This window comes from Schistocerca gregaria, chromosome 1, assembly GCF_023897955.1.
Source record: "Schistocerca gregaria isolate iqSchGreg1 chromosome 1, iqSchGreg1.2, whole genome shotgun sequence".
NCBI lineage: Eukaryota > Metazoa > Arthropoda > Insecta > Orthoptera > Acrididae > Schistocerca > Schistocerca gregaria.
In genome coordinates this window covers 503,665,061-503,682,228 of record NC_064920.1, presented here as the reverse complement: position 1 = coordinate 503,682,228, position 17,168 = coordinate 503,665,061, and the positions used below count along the sequence as shown (strand labels likewise).

The 17,168-nt window shown below is 39.4% G+C and overlaps 1 protein-coding gene across 2 annotated transcripts in view; it reads right to left on the bottom strand.

The window, feature by feature from the left end:
* LOC126354183 (protein BANP-like) overlaps nucleotides 1-17,168 on the bottom strand; it is a 175,370-nt gene that overhangs the window by 101,388 nt on the left and 56,814 nt on the right. For both annotated transcript variants that reach the window (XM_050003631.1, XM_050003639.1), the window contains exon 4: nucleotides 12,010-12,157. In XM_050003631.1, coding sequence (XP_049859588.1) covers nucleotides 12,010-12,157 — 148 coding nt within the window. The remainder of the gene's footprint in view (nucleotides 1-12,009; nucleotides 12,158-17,168) is intronic.

The window sequence follows — 17,168 nt, the reverse complement described above, 5'->3', positions numbered from 1 at the left end:
TTCTATAAGACACCAACTCTGTCAACAAAAGGGATTAAATTATTGAGTTCTGGTAAGACAGTATATGAGTCTCTAAGAAAATGTTAAGACTAAAGCCGTTGAAATTGAGCAGAAAACAAGTGAGAATTTCCACCATAAATGAAATTGAAGAAAGATCTGGAAGTGAAGGTATTTACTTATTTCCATGTCATTGTCATTGCAAAGTGAAGGTCTATGGGCACAAATAACATTATACAAGCTGAGAAACTCCTTGTGAAAGCTGCATGGCAAGTCACTAATGATATGAGAACAGTATTGCAGGTGTCATCAGACAGGCCACCAACAATGAAGACACTGTGCAAGACTCAATGGGAAACTTAATTACATCCGGGGGGTTAACAGGGGTACTTTGGATCAGTGCAACCAGTCAATGTTTCCCTTTGACATTATCTTCTGGGGCAGTTAAATTCAAAAACTTGTACTACAGAAGCATGCGGCAAGACTGTTCAGTAAAGTTGATAATTAAACATCTTACTTAAGCTTCTTCAGCGGCCTTGGGATTCGTACACTTACATGCCAATTTATTTACTTGCCAACAGTACAGGGTGTACATAAAGGCCGGAACACTTCCAATTACTTATTGCACAAGAACCAAACATTGTATAGATATCATACGTATGTCATTTTGAAGAGAAGCCCTGAAAGTTTTTTTTTTATGTATACTGCCACAGTGTAGTTTGGTAATTTGTCAATAGTCAGCACTAGTCGCAAGCATGCTTCAGCCATTCGACGAATATTTAGAACCAAGAACAGTTAAGAAGCAACCAACAAGGAAGGCCATTTGCCACTGGCACAACAAATTCATTATGACGGGTTGTTGTGCCTGGCAAAGAGAAGCGGACGTCGCAGTGTGAGTGAAGTGAATGTGGAGCACGTACGAGAGACATTCTTAAGGAGTCCGATGAACTTGTAATGACGGTGTGGAAAGTCCTGCGGCAGAAACTGTCTATGAAACCATTCAAATTGGAGTTAGTGCAGAAACTCAATGATGACAACAAAGACAAGCATTTTGATTTTTGTATGCAGTTGCAACAACTGAATGAGGATGGGACGGCATTGATGATCACTTAATTTTTAGAGACGAAGCCACTTTTTACACTAATGGGAAAGTGAACAGGTGTAATTGTCAAATCTGGGGTACAAAGCATCCACACAAATGCACTGAATCTGAGTGTGATTCCTTAAAGGTAAATATTTTTTGTGCCTTGTCATGTCGAAAACTGTATGGGCCATTCTTCTTCGCCAAGAGCACCATCACTGGATGTTCCAACTCGGACATGTTGCAGCAATGGTTGAGGCTTCAAATGCAATTGGACTCTCCATTCATCTTACAGGAGGATGGGGCTCCAGCCCATTTTCATCATCAAGTTCGTGGGTACCTGAACACGGAACTACCGCATCGATGGATCAGCCATGCTACAGAAGAGGGCAGCTGTTGTATGAAATGGCTATCCCGATCACCAGATCTCACTCCATGTGACTCTTTTCTGTGGGGACACATTAAAGACCTGGTGTATGTACTACCTCTACCTCCAGCAGAGCTCTGGGAGAGAATACAGGAAGCGACTGCCATAGTCGACGATGCCAAGATGGGACGGGTATGGCAAGAATCCGATTACCATACTGACGTCTGCCAGGTCACTCATGGTTCGCCTATTGAATGTTTGTAAAAAATACTTACAGAGTTTCTCTTCAAAAAGCAATTTGTATGACATCTGTACAATGTTTAGTTCTTGTGCAATAAATAATTGAAAGTGTTCCCAGACTTTATGTACAGCCTGTATTTCTGCTAATAATAAGAACAAATACAAGATGAACTATAAAATTCACAACAATATGAGAAGTACAACTAATTTCTTGATATACCATACATTCTTGTCAAGGGATTAGACTGAAGTTTCATATTCTGGTACAAAAGCCTTCAAAAAATTGCTGACAGATCTCAGGAGGGACATTAGAAATCTTCCTATATCAAAAAATGTCTTTATTAATGATTCCACCTATAATTTATCAGAATATCTGGATGATGTAACAGAAATTTCTGCGAGCATAAACACTGACATTAGATAAGCATTTAACTTTACCAGTATATCAGTCCAGTCAAACACAACATTATGTTGGAAACTTTAAAAACAAGCTAAAACCTAGCAGAAACATTAAGGACAATGTCCAGATCAAAATACCAAAAGTCCCAAAAAGTTCACTTAAGGGAATATCTGCCATTATGAAAAGACAGAAGTTTCGTTTTAACCATAGTAATTGAACCAAGTGTCCAATTGGGTTCATTTTTGCACCACATTAATGAGCTCATGCACTACAGTCACCTAAAACAATAAAATTATTTACTTTTTCACGAAACAATAATATTTATTTTAACTGAACTAGTGTTGAAAAATATTGATCTAAAATTTTGCAACTTTTGATCATACATTGTTGATTTTTTTTAAATTGCGAGCAACGTTGCAATGTACAATAAAAACAATAAACAATTTAAATAACTTATGTGACAAAAGAAAAACAACAATAATAATACATTGTCCTTTTTGAAAGCAGGCAGAGTTTCTGTAAGCTCGACTGGTTCACCGAAGTGATCCTCACCAACTCACCAAAAATTGATGACTTGAAGACATTAAATGAGGGAGTGGCAGGAAGGGGGGAACTAGTATGAAAACTGCTTTTATAAAAATGATAAAGACAACAGATAGAACTTTTTATACTTTGTGTGGTTATTTACCATTTTTGTGTAGACAGATTAGTCAAAGTTTTGACACTGTCTTTGATGTCAGTTTGCGAAGTCCATCCAATTTGTGCACCTATGGCCAATGCAGTAGCTGCACTTACATGTACAACTTAAGTCACTTGACCTGCATACACACTTGTTTTATCAACCTTATTTACAGTACCATGATATAATATGGAGTCCTTGCTCTAGTTCATAATGGTACACTCGCCATTGTGAGGGTGAGAGCATTGTATGAATGGACTCTCAGTCAGTCAGCTGTCAGCTTGTGGCTATGTGCCATGTAAAATTACAAATATGTATATTTTGATTTGTAAGTATGAGCCCAATCGTGAATAATAAGTGATTATCTCAACTGTCATCATTCATTATAATCCGAAATGATTTGAACCATTGCAAGTCTTCCTAAATTTATGGTCCTCCAGTACATTTACACTTTATATTTTTGTCTGGAAATGCTAACAGTTTTGGTCCTCCAGCCCGGACGGTGACGGATTTGATGAAGTAACATGTAGCCATCCATTGGTAGCAGCGATGAGTTTCAATGAAGCAAAATGGAGATGTCACCAGCAATACTGACACAACATATCTAAAAGTTAAGTATCTGGTGCGGCTATCCTGCTTCCTGTACTCCCCACTCATTGTAGCTGCTGCTTCTGCTGTCACCTGCCACTGTTAACTTTCTATGATGGATAAAGTTTTAAGAAAAAAACATGTAACGACACACTTGGTGGTGAAAGAAAACCTCACACAGTTGTTACAGTTTGCAAATAAATTCAATGTAATGGACAAATTCCATGTAATGGAGAAATCTCACACTGCGAACAGAGAAAACTTTGGAAACAAGGTCTTTTAGGTTTCAAAAAAAAAATGGGAGCAACTCAGATTAATCATGCCGAAGAAGCTGACAATGTTTCATCAGATGCTGGGTCAGCCTTGACTGTATCAAAATGCAGCATCAAGATGCCCACCAAAAAACTGCCGTCATTTAATGGTGGTGTAACACAACTTCAGCATTTTTATGGCACATTTGTGAGTCTCATCATAAACAATTGGGAACTAGTGGACATTGCTAAGGACCATCATTTGTTAAATTCATTAACAGATGAAGCACACAATATAACTGCTCATCTTCCACTGACTAATACTAACTTTAAGGCAGCCTTTGATCTAGTTGATAACATGTACAACAATCCTCAACTGATTGACTTGCCACACTTGAAGAAACTACTAATGCTAGCAGCAATGCCAAAGGCATGTGCAAGTGAGCTTTGTGCACAACTGAATAAGGCTTTAAGCAATATGCACGCACTGATGACATTATGTCTCTTTGCAAGAAATAATTACATTGCAGCTCCTTCTAGAAAGTGTTGAAGAGAGTAGAAGAACAGAGTTTGAAGCCAGTCTGAGTTCAAACTGCTATCTGACATTTAAAGAGTCCTGAACTTTTCTCGAAAATAAATTGTAAAGGCTACCATATTACGACATCACAACATACCTACTAATAAACATCACAATATGTCCAGACCCAAGCAGTTTTAGCATTCACTACTAGTACTGCATGTGTCATATGCTACCAGCTTCATGTGTTGCAAAAGTGCAACAAATTCAAATAAGCCATATGTTGCAAACACGAAGCCACTGTGATGTGTGGCAAATTGTGTTAAAGGGCTTCTAACTGCAACTCCATCAACTATCATACCAGTGGTAAACAACACCATGTTTTATTACATGCAGAATCACAATGTGCACAAGATGGAACAAGGAAGGAGTGTCCAAGTGACACGTAACATGAACACAATGTCAAACATCAGTCAAGCACATTGAGTTATTGTTCACTGAATATCAGCCCAAGCAAACATGTGTTCCTTGTGACAGTGAGAATAAAGTTGCAAGATACCAATGGAAGATGGTAGACTTGTCATGATCCAGTAGACTCTGGGTCACAGTCATGCTTCATGTTGGAAATGTGTATAGTGCCTTAGACTTCAAACTTGTGCAGCAGAGTACCAATTTGAGAAACGGAACAACCCAATCGGGAACGTAAAACATTGTGTCTCTATACTAGCGAGCTTTTGTGTAAGCAAATTTACATTGTCTGTTGAAAGTTTAGTTTTTTCTGAAGATAACTGAAAAAATTGCCTGAACAAATAATTGATCTCAGTATGTGGAACTTGCCAAATGTACAACTTGTTGATCAAGAGTTTCAGTCACCTAGAAAGATCAACATACTGCTAGTAGCAGAATTTTGTCCTTACACTCAGAAGGCAAGGACTATCTCCATAGGAGATGATCATTTCGTGCTTCATGAGATAGAGCTAGGTTGGGTCATATCACACCAGTATCAAATGGCAGAGCACACCAATCGTGACGGCGGATGACCGTGTTGTGCTTCATGAAAACTGACACTCACATTCAAATACTCGTCAAGAAATTCTGGAAGATAGAAGAATTAAATCATGATATAATGATGAAAGTAGAGGAACAACATGAACCACACTTTGTGGAAACCACAATGAAAGATTCTATGGGCAGATTCATTTCCTGTCTTCTAATTTCACGAAGAGCCAAGTCAGTTAGGCGATTCTTTCTAAACTGCAGCAAATGGTTTCTATCAGATTGAACAGAAACTAGAGAGACAGCAGAAGCTTAAGGAAAGCTACACAGAGTTCATGACGGGGTATATAGACTTAGGACATATGGAGCCAGTACTTACATCTGCTGCCATGTCATATTACATTCACATCACACTGTCCTCAAGGAAGCCAGGTTTATTACCAAAACAACGAGTATTTTTTTGACTGTTCAGCCAAAATGAGCTCTAATTTGTCACTGAACATTTCGTTAATCATTGGACCAACCACTCAACAGGATCTGTGTTACATAATATTATGCTTCTGCATGCATCTCATTGCCTTCACAGGTGACATAAAGAAGAAGGCAAGTCATAGTAGCGAGTGAAGATCACACCTACCAATGAATGTTATGCTGGAGTGATAGATCTGCACCACTGCCAGTGATGATGATGATGACAGGTTTGTGGGGTGCTCAACTGCATGGTCATCAGTGCCCATACAAAGTCCCATTTTTTACACAATTTATCCACTGTCATGGATGATGATGATGATGATGATGATGATGATGAAATGATGACAACACAAACACCCAGTCCCCACGCAGAGAAAATCCCTAACCCAGCCAGGAATCAAATGCGGGACCCCATGATCCAGAGCACCCTGCAGGAATATCAGTTAAAATAGTCATGTATGGAATGATGTGTGTGTCTTTTCTTGTTGTATGATGTCTGTTACAATTAGTTCACGAAGAGAGTGCGTATAGCAAGGCGAAAAATATACATAAATTTTTTTACTGAAGTGCTACTGGCTGTTCTAGAGGAAGTACCATTTGAAATACATATATTTCCGGCATTACCAGCACAATGGGTGCCCAACTCATTATTCACTTGTGGCTGGGAATCACGCACCCAGCCCATTTCTAGTTGCTGCATAGAATGTGAATGCATTATCAGTTGGCCTGCATGTTTGGTTGATTTGACATCACTGGACTTTTCCCTCTTCACAATAACATCAATTAAATCTCTTTGGCCTGTCTAGAAGACCTCGCAACTGCAACAGCAAATGTACGCTGCAGTAGAGGGTGGCCAGTCCAAACATTTGAAGACATAAAGGAATTTTAAAGAAATCTCTGACCATTTCCTTTAGTGATGTTCTTTTTACAGCTTTTGCTGATGTATCTCTGCAATGTGCATATTTATCTTGGCATTAAATTAATGAAGCATAGTTACTACACACATCAAAAAAAGTTTTGTATCACCTCGGTTCCGGAAGCTGTACAGAAAATTGGAATAGAGATCAACATAAACATCATTCCCGCCCTTTTTATTGCTCATGAAAACCACACATTGCATGTTGTACCACCATACAGCGAGAACTTCAGATGTGGGGTCCAGACTGCTGTACACACTGGTACCTCTAACACCCAGTAGCACGTCCTCTTGCATTGATGCATACCTGTATTTGTTGTGGTATACTATTCACAAGTTCATCAAGGCACTGTCGGTCCACACTGTACCACTCCTCAAAGGTGATTGTGTAGATCCCTCAGTATGGTTGGTGGATCATACCATCCATAAACAGCCCTTTTCAATCTATTCTAGGCATATTCGATAGAGTTCATGTCCAGAGAACATGCTGGCCACTCTAGACGAGTGATGTCATTATCCAGAAGGAAGTCATTCACAAGATGTGCATGATAGGGCTGCGAATTGTTGTCCACGAAGAAGAATGCCTGGCCATATGCTGCCGATATGGTTGCACTATCGGTTGGAGGATGGCATTCACGTATCGTGCAGCCATTACGGCGCCTTCCATGACCACCAGCGGCATTCGTCGGCCCCATACGATGCCACCCCAAAACAGCAGGGAACCTCCACCTTGCTGGACAGTGTATCTAAGGCGTTCAGCCTGACCAGACTGCCTTCAAACACGTCTCCGACGACTGTCGGTTGAAGGCATATGCGACACTCATTGGTGAAGAGAACGTGATGCCAATCCTTAGCAGTCCATTCGGCATGTTGTTGTTGGGCCCACCTGTACCGCACTGCATGGTGTCATGGTTGCAAAGATGGACCTCACTGTGGACGTTGGGAGTGAAGTTTTCCATCATGCAGTCTATTGTCCTCAGTTTGAGTCTTAACACAACGTCCTGTGGCTGAACAAAAAGCATTATTCAACATGGTGGCGTTGCTGTCAGGGTTCTTCCAAACCATAATCCATAGGTAGCTGTCATCCATTACAGTAGTAGCCCTTGGGCGGCCTGAGCGAGGCATGTCATCGACAGTTCCTGTCTCTCTGTATCTCCTCCACATCCGAACAACATTAATTTGGTTCACTCTGAGATGCCTGGACACTTCTCTTTATGAGAATTCGTCCTGAACAAAGTAACAATGTGGATGCGATTGAATCTCGGTACTGTCTGTCTAGGCATGGTTGAACTACTGACAACACGAGTCGTGTACTTCCTTCCTGATGGAATGACTGGAACTGATCAGCTGTTGGACCCCCTCCGCCCATGCATGGTTGTTTACAACTTTGGGTGGGTTTGGTGACATCTCTGAACATTCAAATGGACTGCGTCTGTGATACAATATCCACAGCCAACTTCTATCTTCAGGAGTTCTGGGAACTAGGGTGATGCAAAACTTTTTTTGATGTGTGTATTTAACAATTTCCTGTTTTAAAAACCAATTCAGTTTTTTAGGAGGACCTCTTCTTCAAGACTCTGGCTGAAACAAGAGCAGATGTTTTACAACAGTCAGCTGGTGAATCATCTTCGGATTCAATGTTTTTGCCTTATAGTTGATGTGTTGATCCAATCACTTGTAGTCAAGTGATTATATTTTTCTCCAGTATTCCATCATTGTAAGTAAACTGTTTTGGCTATATGAATATGGATTGGTCCGGCAGGCCAATACAAGCATTCCATAAACAATACAAATTTCTGCAATTTCATTTTCAGAACAAAAAATCCTAACTTATAAATATTGGAATTACTCCAAAACTAGTAATTTGATTTGGAAGAGTGGTATGTCACTGAATTAATCTCTTTTACAACTGCCACCAGAAACTGCTATTGTTCCATTTGAAAAATTACATCAATACATATACCCTTGTAATAAATATAGCTTGAAAAGAGACTATAAATCTTTTAGTGAAGACTTTTCATGATTAATTTGCATAAAATAGAATTATAACACCTTAAGCAGTTCACACAGAAAGAGCCACTACTGCAAAAAACATGTTTCATAACCAGAAAATGACTGGAAAGGAGCACTCTATATCCCCCAAAAATTCAGTGCACTCTTGCAGTTACTCTAGCATCATCTTTAAGATCTTCAATGAGTACCTTCATGTCAATAAGTTTTGCAGTCAATGGCTACCACACTATTTGCTCATAAAGCTTAGCATGTTAAGGCCACCTTCCAGGACATAGATCAAATCTACCTGATGGATTAATTATGGGGGCTGGTGCACCAGCCACATCAGGTGTAATTTTTAGGTGGTTTTTCATTTGCATAAAGTTAAGTATCAAGCTGGTTTCCAAGTCCCAACTCAGTTACATGATTCACAAACTAAATGAAAAATATCCTCACGCCTGACAATGAGGCACAATTGACTCAGACAGATTGGTCCCCTGGAGAGCTGACAGTAGCTTTAAAATACTTTTGGAAGTGATGACCCCATTGTAATAATAGCCTATATCCAGGTACAGTTGGTTCTCCATGTAACTGTACAGGCACCAAGCCAGTTGTGATCTGGCGTTAGCTGGACAAAGGGCACCAAAACGGTTAGTGAGATAGGATGGATGGCTACCACACCATGTAACACAGAAATATTATATTCCAATTTTGTGTTACGTCTGCAGATGGTTGACAGGTCTGATCCCAATAGGTCAAAGTCAATATTCAACAACCTAACTAGAGACAAAAGAGGTTCTATCAGTTCAAAATTGAGACAAAGTAGCAGATGGACAGGAATATCCCCAATGGCACTTCTAGAAAGACAGTAAAAAAAAGTATGGTATTATTTTCTCTGTTTCAAGTGGTGACAGCACATGCCATAGCAAACTGGAACCACTGCTATGATTGCAATCCTATCAATAATTAATTTTTTCAATTCATTTTCATTCAAGTATCTATAAAGTGCAGATCTAGTTTCTAACTAAATTTATCAAAACACTGGCCAGGCTTTGCTTCACTTAAATTATTATTCAGGCTCCTCTTTTCAAAGTGCTGATTCCAGTACTGTTTGTAGTTTTTGTGGAAATCCTTTTAACCAAAAGACATGAATAATTGAACTTCTTAATGCAACAGAGTAGATTTGGGGAGAGCTCTTATGTAATTTCAGGCATGTTGACACCATTCATTAGAAAGACTAGTATTCTGATCTTGGACTAATGTATTTCAATTTCTGTGAAACTAATTACGTGCCACATAATTAATCTTAAAGTTCCAGAGCACCTAGATTTGCCATTGCAGGTTTAGCCATTGTATCCGTTAGATTACAAATTTCTACTACACTTTTCTTGTCATAACTTTTATGAACCAAATGATACCTTCACTAATCAAGCCATTAAGAATTTTTATAAATGACTGTAAAAATCTACAAATGGTGCCTCAACACAGGCACAAAAAATGGTTCCATGATATCTTACATTTTATTAACCCACTAAATATTTTGCAAACCAATTTCTGGTGTAACTTATCAATCCATTCAAATTAGCAAAATCTAGCCTAGCTGTTTGTCAAACCAATATGCAGTTTCCAAAATACCAAAATGTTCATACACCAGTCTTTATAAGGCCATCCCCAATCCCACAATCTTCAGCATGGCGTGAAAATCTTGGAGGCAACATCTATGTGGAAGTTCAGAGACTTGGGGCTAGTCAGTGTTATATTAAAATCAGCACCCAGTCAGTAAACTATTAACATCTCCATGAGAATACACCACTCGCACTCCTATGATTAAAATCTCTGTGGTAACACGTTACATTTAACTTCTTAAATCACCAGTCGATAACAGTCATTCTAATCATGTATTTTTGTCAGCATTGTGAACACTAGTGCATTCATGTCATACACCTGGAAATCTGATGGTGTAATTGAAGAACAACTGTGATATACAACTGTGAGAAGTCTTGTGTGAAAGTGCATTGTGGATGATCTGCCGCTGTCGTAATAGATGATGAGGTTTTGAAAGTAATTACCTGTAAACAATCTTTTATGTAAGGCCAGGAAATGGATGTTGTACTCCTTAGGGAGATAATAAATGTGGGAATAGTCACATGAGTTAAAAATGGTGTGGTGAACACTATTGGAAACTTCCCCGCAACACCAGTTTTACAGCAATTTGACAAAGTTTCTACAACGAGACTACAAGGGAAAAATGAAGATTTGCAGGTAGATCATATTTCAAGAATAAAAGTCACATTTGACAGACATGGAACAGTAATCCCATACTGGTGTTCTGTGGTACAAATGCAGTTGAAGCACCAGCATTTCTTCAGATCTTCCTCAAAACACTTATGCATCCCCTTTAATGCCTACATGTGGCAGCGTGTGATTTCCTTCTATTTTGAAGCGAACGAGCTATCTGTGAACATTGTCTTAGCCCACTGAAAGTGACTACAAGTGTCTACGATGCATTCTTGAGCAACCTTCTCACAGAAGCACTTCTTTAAGCCTATACAACACAAATTGAAAGGATACACCAATTTATACAACCTGGAAGAGAGTATTTTAAGAAAATAACAAATTAAACTTTCATTAAAGCAGGGATATGAATAACTTTCACAGACATGAAATAATGTCACGTGTAAAGAAGTCTTCCTACGAACCAAAACACTGTTGCTGCTATCCTCATCTGTCTTTAATGAATATTTTCCCACATTATATCCATCTGAAGGCATATCATTGACTTCTTCTTCATCTTTATGTAAGTAAATGGCACACTTGCCACCAATAATTTCAACTTAAAAGTGATGGACATTTTAGTAGTCATATATACGGGTCCGCAAAATGGAATTGCTTTCTCTTATGTCAATATGTCTCCAAACTTCATGTCTTAAAACTTGTATTCATCATAGTTCCCACCCATTTTCCACAAATTCCCCCAAAAAAGTCTTATATTTGTGACAAACATACATGTTCTGACCATGCTTTCCTCATCACCTGCCTCTTTTGTTGCTTATCTCACCAGCCTCCAACCTATAGGCTCTTTTTAAATGCAACAAAAAATTCGTCTCTCTCAAACATTGAATATGTACAATATCACTGTGTCTCCTTTCCGATTCTGTTATCTTAAACATAGAGAAGTTTAAGCTTGTTAATGTCATCTGACTCCTATATTCATCAAAAACAGTGTGTAAATTTTTGAGTTTACTAAATAACAGTTTTTTTGGTTTTTTCCCTTTTCATATTTGAAAGTTATGATGGAAGAAAAAATGATTATTTACAATTAAAAATATAGTTTCCTAAACTAACCACCATTACTGTGATTATGGAAGTTGCCAAGTAAAAACATAAGGCAGATCATTTCCGAGACCTGACCAGACAAGTGTTTCCGGAACTGGCTATTCTGTGTAGCTTAAATAAATGTGTAACAATAACCATAACAACAATAAACAGCTAATGACACAACAATATAACATACCATAAGTGGATCCAGTTGTTTTTTTCCATGCTTTCCCTTCCCAGAGAGGTTTGAAACTGCCAGAACTTCTCTTGGAAATAAATAATCCAACAACGTAACAGCCATTTTTTCTGGGCTATGACAGAATGTATTGATGTGTAGGAGGTTACTGTAACACACATACAATTATATCTAATATTATTAGGAATTCATGGTGTCTGTTTCCACTCTTAAAATAAAACATTCCGTTAAAATTTGGAGAAATATGGTATATGCCTCCATCCTAAACGGGACAAGTATGCGATTTAGAGCAACATTTCTTTGGTGGAATTGCTCCAAAGTCCCCTTTCCCTTGCTTACTAGCTTTTCCTCATTGTTCACAAAGTCCACTCTGTATCTCTTCCACTGACCCAAGATCAGCTTCATGAACTGTGAGATGGTAGCATGCAACGGATGATTTTCTGCAGTTCTGAAATAAAGCTTATTCTACAGAACACAAGTTTTCCAGAAAAAAATTTGGTTACTTTCTTTCACTTTTAGCTTTACTATTTGTGAGATATTTTATAGTGTTAAGTAAGTGACAAAAGATTTTGATAGTAGCTCTTTTAAATCATTTTTAGTGAAAATCAATCAAGGTCAGTCTTTTCACAGAATGAATACCAACACACTTGTATTCATCAAGTGAGAGACTTGGCCGCTGTCTGCCCTCTAATGTAACTGTGTTTCTAGCTAGTGTCACAATTAATTTGCTCAATTCAAATACTTATTAGCATTATTTAGAGGTAACAGGTAGTTGGTATGTGGATAACAATTACTGAAATCAAATCTTGGCGACAGGAAACAGATGCAGGTCCAACTCCTGGGTAAAAGCTGTAGCATTTTTTGCATGGATACGCTCTTGTGAAACAAAGGAACTTTTCCTAGTAGTATCGATCATTTCACTTTCAATATTTATTTTGTAGTACTCAGGCTACTGCTCGTAAATACAGACAGTTTAATGCATATAAGGCTGTGATGGGAAAAGTCAAGAATTGTATAAATGAAATGCACATAACTTTGAGGATAAAACATAGCGGGACAAACATGTGGTAGAACACCTTGAGAGCTTAGATTAAAACTGTGTGCCAGGCCACGAATCGACTCAAGATCTTTGCCTTTTCTGGGCAGCTGCTCTACCAATTGAGCTACCGAAGCGCAACTGACGATCCTTCTTCACAGCTTTACTTCAGCCAGTATCTCATCTCCTACCTTCTGAACTTACAGAAGATGTCATGTGAAACTTACAGGACTGGCATTCCGGGATGAGAGGATGATGCTACCAGGAAGTTTCATATCAGCGCACACTCCACTTCAGAATGAAAAATTCATTCTGGAAACACACTCCCCAGACTGTGAATCCACATGTCTGCAATATCTTTTATTACAGGACAGCTAATCTTGCAAGTTTCACAGACAAACTTTTGTGAAGTTTGGAAGGAACAAGATGAGGCCAGAGGCTCTGGCAAAAGTAAAGCTGTGAGGATGGGTCGTGAGTCGTGCTTGGGTAGCTCAGTTGGTAGAGCACTAACCTGCACAAGGCAAATGTCCTGAATTTGAGTTCCAGTCTGGCACACAATTTTAATCAGCCAGAAAGTTTCATATAAATGTGCCTTCCCCCCGCCACCGCAAAATGAAAAATTCATTCTGAATACAACTCTCACATACAACATATCCTAGAAATGTAAAATTGAAGCTACACAAATGTGGTTTGTAATGATTTAAGGAACTGAAGTTGGGGTAGGATAAGTGCTCACGTAGGTTTGTGATGTGAATAATTGCAACAGGGACAATAATGACAAGATTCATTTCATTTCTACAAATAGACTCTATTACTGATATTTGTGAATGTGACGCTTCCTCACTTTTTTTTCTGCAGATCAATGTAACTTTAACAATAAAGGAAATAATGAGCAATATTTAAGAGTGCAAATACTGAGAGATGTTAGACTCTAGAAAAGCACATATGACTCATTTTCGTAGGCAGGTGTTGCAGGTGTTGTCCAAAGCTGTATGAAGACATTTTGAGATAACAGAAGTTCATTTGTGAACAAACACCTGGGTGAGAAACCTGTAAATGTGGTGGCTAACAAGGAAAAAATAAGTGAAGGGCCTTGTTAAGACGTGATCATTGTTAAGGCCACCGAGCAGTCTTATGATTCAATATAGCGCTCTCCTTCTTTTAGTCCTTTGGAAGCATTACTTAATAATCTCTTCCAAGTTATATAATTCCTGAACAATACGAACAAATGATGGGTATATGCCAAGACCTCTCCAACTCTTATGGGGAGTGATGGTCTTTTCTTTAATGCTGTAGGTGCTACAGCACTGTATAGTCATAAATATTGTCTATAAAATGGCATTACACTGAAACAATTGCTTATTCTTGTAACCTGAGAAATTATCAAACTCATATTCAATGTTTTCTTGAATGATTTGCTTGAAAAAAGTGATAATATAATGTATCCATTGTGTACAAGAATTGAAAAAGTCAAATGTAATGATAAGAGGGGAAATACATGATATTTCATTCAATAGTGTTGAGATAGCCACTCACTTTAATAAGAGGGGAAATACATGATATTTCATTCGATAGTGTTGAGTTAGCCACTCACTTTAATGCATGTTCCTTACCTCAACCTTTGCTGCTGGAAAAATGGGATGGATTGTTTTTGCGCACTTCACTTCATGTTTTAATTTGTGGTTCTTTACTTTTGTATCTCTTCAATATATCATATATTCCCCTTAAAAAAGTCAGGTTAAAATTTACAGCATGGGATAAGCCAAGTTTTAATCTACATCTACCTCTACATCTGCATCCATACTCTGCAAGCCACCTGACGGTGTGTGGCAAAGGGTACCGTGAGTACCTCTATCGGTTCTCCCTTCTATTCCAGTCTTGTATTGTTCGTGGAAAGAAAGATTGTTGGTATGCCTCTGTGTGGGCTCTAATCTCTCTGATTTTATCCTCATGGTCTCTTCGTGAGATGTACATAGGAGAGAGCAATATACTGCTTGACTCCTCGGTGAAGGTATTTTCTCAAAACTTCAACAAAAGCCCGTACCAAGCTACGGAGCGTCTCTCCTGCAAAGTCTTCCACTGGAGTTTATCTATCATCTCCGTAACACTTTCGCGATTACTAAATGATCCTGTCACGAAGTGCACAGCTCTCTGTTGCATCTTCTCTATCTCTTCTCTCAAGCCTATCTGGTACGGACCCCACACTGCTGAGCAATATTCAAGCAATGGGCGAACAAGTGTACTGTAACCTACTTCCTTTGTTTCCGGATTGCATTTCCTTAGGACTCTTCCAATGAATCTCAGTCAGGCATCTGCTTTACTGACGATCAACTTTATATGATCATTCCATTTTAAATCACTCCTAAAGCCTACTCTCAGATAATTTATGGAATTAACTGCTTCCAGTTGCTGACTTGCTATATTGTAGCTAAATGATAAAGGATCTTTCTTTCTATGTATTCACAGCACATTACACTGGTCTACATTGAGATTCAATTGCCATTTCCTGCAGCACGCGTCAATTAGTTGCAGATCCTCCTGCATTTCAGTACAATCTTCCATTGTTACAACCTCTCGATATACTACACCATCATCCGCAAAAAGCCTCAGTGAACTTCCGATGTTATCCACAAGGTCATTTATGTGTATTGTGAATAGCAACGGTCCTACGACACTCCCCTGCGGCACACCTGAAATCACTCTTACTTCGGAAGACTTCTCTCCACTGAGAATGACATGCTGCATTCTGTTATCTAGGGACTCGTCACTCCAATCACACAATTGGTCTGACAGTCCATATGCTCTTACTTTGTTCATTAAACGACTGTGGGGAACTGTATCAAATGCCTTGCGGAAGTCAAGGAACACGACATCTACCTGGGAATCATGTCTATGGCCCTCTGAGTCTTGTGGATGAATAGCGTGAGCTGGGTTCCACACGATTGTCTTTTTTGAAACCCGTGCTGATTCCTACAGAGTAGATTTCTAGTCTCCAGAAAAGTCATTAAACTCAAACATAATACATATTCCAAAATTCTACAACTGATCGACGTTAGAGTTCTGCACATATGTTCGACGTCCCTTCTTGAAAACGGGGATGACCTGTGCCCTTTTCCAATCCTTTGGAACGCTACGCTCTTCTAGAGACCTACAGTACACCGCTGCAAGAAGGGGGGCAAGTTCCTCCGCGTACTCTGTGTGAAATCGAACTGGTATCCAATCATCAGGTCCAGCGGCCTTTCCTCTTTTGAGTGATTTTAATTGTTTCTCTATCCCTCTGTCGTCTATTTCGATATCTACTATTTTGTCATCTGTGCGACAATCTAGAGAGGGAACTACAGTGCAGTCTTCCTCTGTGAAACAGCTTTGGAAAAAGACATTTAGTATTTCGGCCTTTAGTCTGTCATCCTCTGTTTCAGTACCATTTTGGTCACAGAGTGTCTGGACATTTTGTTTTGATCCATCTACCACTTTGACATAAGACCAAAATTTCTTAGGATTTTCTGCCAAGTCAGTACATAGAACTTTAACAGTCTACAATACCATCAGTGTAAACCAACTCTCATAATATACACTTGTGCCTGCTACTTATTTTCAAATGACATCTTCCCTCTGCCCTTCCTGCTTTCAGCAGTTATGGAAGGGGGAAGGAGAAGGAGGGAGGCTTCCCTTTGCCCTTCCTGCTTTCAGCAGTTGAAGGAGAAGGAGGGAGGGAGGGAGGGAGGGAGGGAGGGAGGGAGGGAGGGAGGGAGGGAGGGAGGGAGGGGGAGAGGAAGGAAGGGAGGGAGGGAGGGGGAGAGGAAGGAAGGGAGGGAGGGTGGGAGGGGGAGGGTGGTGGAAGGTGGGAGGGAGGGGGAGGGTGGGGGAAGGTGGGAGGGAGAGGGGGGAGGGGTGGGGGGGAGGGAGGGGGGAGGGAGGGAGGGAGGGGGGAGGGAGAGTGAGAGGGGGGGGGCACACATGGATGTACGCTCGTGTGCATTTGTGGAATATAAATTCTGAGTAAACTGATACAAATGTTTCTGGAAACAGCTTACAGGAAACGGGTATTCAAGCTGAGAAACATCGATGTCTCTTACCATATGCACAACTGACACAGGAAAAAAAATAACAACAAAATAAGTCA